This window comes from Dipodomys ordii, unplaced genomic scaffold (assembly GCF_000151885.1).
Source record: "Dipodomys ordii isolate 6190 unplaced genomic scaffold, Dord_2.0 Scaffold43, whole genome shotgun sequence".
In the NCBI taxonomy this organism is placed as follows: domain Eukaryota; kingdom Metazoa; phylum Chordata; class Mammalia; order Rodentia; family Heteromyidae; genus Dipodomys; species Dipodomys ordii.
In genome coordinates this window covers 2779781-2786678 of record NW_012267259.1, presented here as the reverse complement: position 1 = coordinate 2786678, position 6898 = coordinate 2779781, and the positions used below count along the sequence as shown (strand labels likewise).

The 6898-nt window shown below is 39.8% G+C and overlaps 1 protein-coding gene across 1 annotated transcript in view; it reads right to left on the bottom strand.

The window, feature by feature from the left end:
- The window catches only part of Smad4 (SMAD family member 4), a 58205-nt gene that overhangs the window by 50418 nt on the left and 889 nt on the right, over positions 1-6898 (bottom strand). Inside the window, exon 2 of the mRNA XM_013018886.1 lies at positions 6014-6173. Coding sequence (XP_012874340.1) covers positions 6014-6173 — 160 coding nt within the window. The remainder of the gene's footprint in view (positions 1-6013; positions 6174-6898) is intronic.

Below are 6898 nucleotides of genomic sequence, written 5' to 3'. Positions count from 1 at the left end.
AAAAAAAAAAAAAAAAAAAAAGCACTCTAGGAGTCTCAGTTATCAGTTTTACTAGGCACTGATGTACTTTACAAATGTCACTTTATAGATTACAAACTAGATAGTGAAACAAAGTACAGCAACATAATTACATGCAACTAATTTTCAAGACCAATTACAAAGAATTTGTGCCATTTTTCTGACAATTAGCTGCATTATTTCAGTATTTATAAATACAAAATTCTTTCTACAACTAATTTTAGTAGGAGATATCAATGACATTGATGCACTCTGTTTATGTACAATGATTGCTGGCTTAGTTAGCTCATTAAGTACTACTTGCACTTCTTTCACCAAACAATTCAATTGTTACAATGACTGCCTACCTACCTACTGGCATCAAATCTCTAAAACTTACCCAATGAATATTACTGATAAATAACTTTAATTGTTTTACATTGGAAGCACATTTTGAAGCTAGACATAGTGGCTCATACCTGTAACCCTAGCTACTTGCAGGGCAGAGATCAGCAAGAGTGCTAGCCTGGGCAAAAGACCTACAAGATCTCTATCTTATCCTAGGAATGTAGAAAGCATAAATAGGAAGATCATGGTCCACGCTGGCCCAGACACATATGGCATATATATAAAGTAAAAGGGGTTTGACATGGTTCACATGGTAGATGCTTGGCAAGTGCTAGATCCTGAACTCAACCCCTATTACTACCAAAAATAAATAAATTAAAATACATTTCAAAGTCTGGTATGATAGCACACACCTGTAATCCCAATACTCAGAAGGCTAAGGCAGGTGGATCTCAAGTACCAGGCTAGCTAGGCCTACACGACAACTCCTGGGACTGGAACTCAGGGCCTAGGCACTGTCCAGGTCTTTTGCTCAAGGCTAGCGTGCTACCATTTGAGCCAGAGCTTCACTTCTAGCTCTTTCAGTAGTTTATTGGAAACAAGAATTTCATGGATGTTCCTGTCCAAACTGGCTTCAAACCACAATCCTTAGATCTCAGCCTCCTGAGCAGGAGTACAGGTGTGAACCACCTGCACTCAGAACACACAACAACAGACACATGCCGATTTTTAAAGACCTGAACTGCATATATTCATTCACATTTTAAAAAATTATCCCAGGGGCTGGGAAGGTGGCTCAGTGGTAGAGCGCTTGCCTTGCATACATGAGGCCCTGGGTTCAATTCTCAGAACCACATAAGCAAAAAGAAAAAAAGCCAGAAGTGGCGCTGTGGCTCAAGTGGTAGAGTGCTAGCCTTGAGCTAGCTAGAGTTGAGGGACAGCACCAGGCCCAGAGTTCAGGCCCCACGACCGGACCCCCCCAAAAAATAATTGTCCCAGTGTACTGATTTAAAAACAAAGTGTACTAAACTAAAACAAATAATAATCATCAATAATCAAAGCTGTTTCAATTTAAAAGTTTTTAATTTTTTTCCTTTTTTTTCATTTTTTATTTGTTCCTAATAATGCTTCTTCAAAAAATAATGCCTCTTCATTCTCATTCTGAATCAGGATGTTTTGACATAGAATGACAAAAAAAAATACTGCTTTTTTTTTTAATAGCTCTTCCAGTGACAAAAGTGACTATTGTATTGACCAGCACTTGAGAGCTACTTCAGGTGATATAAATGGAGAACTAAGGGCTAGTGTAGTTCAGTGGTAGAATGCTTGTCTAGCCATGTTGGAGGTCCCAAATTCAATCTCAATTACCAGTTTAAAAAAAAAAAAAGTAAAGAGAAGTGTAGGGCTGGAACTGTACCTTAAGCGGTAAAGCACTTCCTTAGTAAACAAAAGGACCTGAGTTCAAATCCCAGTACTGCTAAAAGAAACAAATAAAAGTAAACATGCTCTTGAATGAGCTTTTTAGACCTGTCAATTAGTTGAGATAGTGGAGCAACTTCTTCAATGTATAATTAATCCCTGACAACAAAAGCTAAATCAATATAACTTCCTTCTTTAAAACCAGTAAAGTAACTAGTTAGCAGGGAGCTAGAAAATTTTATGATTTCCAAGCAAGGTAGCCTCCTGTGAAGCTGAAATTCCACTGGAAGCTTAGATGTTGATTTAGGGACCTAAAGTCATCTTTTTTCTACAAAAAAAACACAAAGTAACACTTTAGAGAATAATGTTTTAAAACAAGACCAACTTCCTACTTAAAATAATAATATACTAACTTCTCATCATGGACACTAAAGCTTCCTAAAACTTGCTTCTTACAAGTAAACTGAAAAATGGGGAAAGAAGCCAGATACTATGGTACATGCTGCAATCCTAGCTACTGAGAAGGCAAAGGTAGAAGCAGGAAGAAAGTCCAAGGCCAGTCTGGGCAAAGGATCCTATCTCTAAGCAAATACAAATCAAATGGTTGTGAATGTGGCTCGAGTTGTATAGTGCTGAAGCTGCAGGTCCTTGGTTCAATGTCCAGTATTGCAAAAATTTAAAAATAAGATTAAGAGAAGGGTGAAGACAAGATGAGAGTGACAGAAAGACAGACAGCCTTGCAAGAAATAAAAATTTTATTTATTTTCTTTTTAAAAGAATGTAAAGTTGACACAGGGAAATAGAGAACCCTAATGGCTAACCTACTATGGTTCAATGAACCTGGCTCCACCCCAGTCCAACTGAATCAAAATTTCTGTGGGTAGAATGCAGGCATCAGTTATTGGCACCGCTCACTAAGAAATCTTCATTTATGGCCAAGGTTGAAATCTTCTGCTCTAAAACTTGGGTGCAGTTCAGTGTTAAGAGTGCTTGTCTATCATTCATACAGCCTATGTTTCATTCCTACCAGTGGGAAAGTAAGCCAAGGCACAACTGAGAAAAGGAAAATCCATATACCAACGAGTTTTTTAAACCACTACAAATTCTCATTTAAAATAAAAATATGAAACCAGACACCTATGGCTAACACCTGTAATCCTATACTAAAGAGGTTAAGATCTGAGGATTGCAGTTCAAAGCCAGCCAAGGCAGAAAAGTCGGCCAAACTCTTTATGTCCTATTAATTACCTAAATCTGGAAGTGAAACTAGGGCTCAAATGGCAGAAAGCCAGCCTTCAGTGAAAAGGCTAAGGGGCAGCACCTAGACATTGTGTCTAGCTCTGATATCAGCACAAAAATTAAAGCTGGCACTAGTGACTCACACCTATAATCCTAGCTACTCAGGAGGCTGAGATGTGGGATTACGGTTCAAAGCCAGCTCAGGTAGGAAAGGCCGTGAAACTCTTCTCCAATTAACCACCAGAAAACTGAAGTGGAGGTGTGGCTCCAAATGGTATCCTTGAGCAAAAGAGTTCAAGGACACTACCCAGATTCTGAGTTCGGCCCCACAACTGACAAAAAAATAAAATATAAACATAAATATGAAATGTAGAGTACTAGATTGGAATGTATTTTTTTTTTGTCGGTAGTGGGGCTTGAACTCTGGGCCTGGGCGCTGTCCCTCAGCTCTTCAGCTCAAGGCGAGCGCTCTACCACTTGAGCTACAGCGCCACTTCCGGTTTTCTGGCGGTTTATTGGAGATAAGAGTCTCAAGGTCTCTCCTGCCCGGGCTGGCTTTGAACCGTGATCCTCAGATCTCAGCCTCCTGAGTAGCTAGGATTACAGGCCTGAGCCACCAGCTCCCGGCTTTGGAATGTATTTATAATTATCTTTAAATTTAACTTGATTAAGATGTAACAATAAATTCACCAGCTCCTATAGCTGTCCTATGATCTAATCTTCAGGGCCACATTATCACCACTCAATTATTAAGTTTATAGCCAGGCACTATAATCACGCCTATAATTCTAGCTACTCAGGAAGCTGAGATCTGAGAATCTCAGTTCAAAACTAGCCATGGCAGAAAAGTCTGAGACTGTTCTCTCCAATTAACCTGCAAAAACAGCAAGTGGAGATGTGAGTAGCATTCCCGCCTTGAACACAAAAAGCCAAAGAATACAAGACCATGTGTTCAAGCACAGGTACTACCATAAATTATATACATACATACATATAATTATAAGAATTGGACCACTTACCATCTTAGACTTGCAAACATAAGCACTACCTAGTCTTCATTCACTCCTCCTGTTTAAAATAAAATTTTCTGGATGCCACATTATACCATGTAACAGTGTCAAGTTGACCCAACCTAAACTATCTTGTTCCTAAAAAACAAATTCAGTCAAATTTTCCATTGCCTAAATTACACATTTTAAGATAAGGAAAAAAAATCCAGCAATCCTAAATTTGTCTCATCATCATATATTTGGAATATTAGGATGCCCACAGAATCACACTGAACGTAGTTCAAGTGAATAAAATCCTTACATACTTGTCAACTGTTTTAAATTCTTATTTCAAATGACTGAGTCTTCATCAATTTTGGGCAAAATGCTTAAAACTTGATAGTGTAAGAAAACTGTCTTAGATGCCATGTTATACTGGTCTAATTCCTTTAACTTCAATTTGGAACAGAAAATAATAAAATGTAACTGTTCTATTGAGGCTCTGGGGAGGGGAACATTGGGGGTGGGGGGAAAGGGCATTACTGAGGTTTAAACTCAAGGCCTTAACAAAGTTGCTAGGCAGATGCTCTTCATGAGTCACACACATACACCTTTCATGTAGAGTCTTAAACTATTTACCAAGGTGGCCTTAGACTGCAATCCTCCTAACCTTTGCCTCCCAAGTAGATATTACAGGCACTCACTATAATACACAGTTGAGATATGGGCCTGAATCTCCTTAACTTTTCATGAATCAAGATCTTCCCAACCTCTAGAATAACTGCGGTGTAAAAGTATAAACCACCACCCCAGCCTTTCAGTTTAGTTTTATATGTGACCAAGGGTTACTACAGACTCACTAATCCTCATTATTTTAAACAAACAACAATCTAACATAATCTTCTGGGTAAAACAAGATATCCAGTCATGTTCAATGAGTACTGAAATGGCTATTACAAGGTGATTCAAGAACCATTCATTCTAAAATCACTGAATGAAAACTGAAAGAAAAAGACATGAACTAAAGAGGAAAGAAAGAACTGGCAAAAGTATCAGAAAAAAAAATGTTCTCACAAATACAAAAACTTAACAACACATTAAGCATGTATTTTAAATGTGAAGAACCAGGCAGATTCCGTAAGGTTAACTGCCCCACTGGAGGCCAGCAACCCACAGTTCACTTAGAATGATGTCTAATGATGTTACTACAACACTGGCTTAATGGGGGAGGGGGCACCCCAAAAAACAAAAACAAACAAAAAAAACAGCTTCCAAGTGAGAGAGCTGGGGTGTGACTGGGCTGCATGAATTAGTTTAAGTGTTTGCTGCTTAATTTAGGGGAAAAGTAAAGGGATCCAGAAAAAGTATTCATACACAAAGAGAGAAACACCTCAACTGAAGTGTAACCTAAATGAAGATTAATTTTCAAAAATAACATCTGCTGCATCCTAATGCAAGCGGAATTGTTTCAAGAGCAAAGCCATCATAGAAAGTGAATGGTCCTTATAAAACTCACTACAAAGTATCTCCAAGTGACTTATTCAGCACTAATTTTCATTAATTCTGAAAATGACTTGCAATTGTTTCTTTTCTCTGAGTTTAAGATTTGCACTGAAGGTACTTAGCTAATTAGAAATAGGCATTCCTGCCTCAAGAATTTAAAACTTAGCATGAAGTATTTTTTAAAGAAAACTCATCGAAAAACCTGAAAATGCTACTTCTACTTCATAAAATGTTGTATTTTCTCTAGGAAGACTTTTACTGTCAGTAATTTACATAATTCCTCACTACATTTGGAGCTAAAGCTACTAAAATAATTAATTCTGGTCCACCTCTATTTGTTCTGTAACAAACTCATTCAGAAACACAAACTAGGGCAGCATTATCGAGTAGTAATGAGAAACCCTATTGTTAGATGTTGTATCGACCATTTATTTACACTTTGGAAGAGCGGGTGCTAATATCAGAACTTGCCAATATAGAGAAGTCCTTAGAAGGGAAAGTTACGCGTTAGAACTTACCGCATATATTTCATTCAGCAGAAAGATATTTAGTCTTGATACCAGACAGTAAACGTAATTTATGAAATTATCTTTAAAAATTCCCAAACGCTGCGTCCTAATGGTTACTGTTTGCAATTGCGTATTTCTGGATCTCTTAATTAGGGATTCTACCTGGTTTCTGCCAGCAAAAAAAAAAAAAAAAAAAAGGACCGAATCTATTTCTTAAACCACTGGAATAATCAAACTGCTCCTGAGACAGAAAGGATGCAAAACCTGGCCCAAGACTCCAAGCCTGCAAAAAGTCCTAGCCCCCTGACTGTCTTGGGATGTTATTCCTAAGGAAGGAGCAATCCCACCTTCAGCGGCGGTCCGTAACCGGGAGCACTTACAACACGGGGCGTAACGAAATCCCAAAATAGGTTTTTAATGTTTTCAAAACAAAAACAAATTCGCCACGGCGGTGGAGAGCGAGCGGGAGACCCATCCATCTTCACCGTGGCTTTTCCCTCCACACCCGGTAACGGGGATCAGTGAACTCAACACACGCAGGGTCCGGGGGACACCGAGCTGGAGAGACCCGCACAGCGGCCGGGGGACGCGTGCGGAAGCCAACGCCCTCCATTCCACACCAAACTCTACTCCGACTTCTACCCCGCGGGCCCGGCCCTCACCACAAGGTGAACTAGGGACCCCCCCGCCCCACCCCGCCCCACCCCACCCCGAGACCGGCGCTACGGGAAGCGGAGGCTTCGCGCGGGGCCGAGAGGTGGGGGTTCCCGCACGCCGCCATCACCCACAATACCCAAAAAGTAAACAAATCAAAGCTGGAGACCCGGACCGGAAAGATACAACCGGGAAGAGAAAGTGAGGCACAATGAGGACACAAAACCTGGCCGGGGAGGA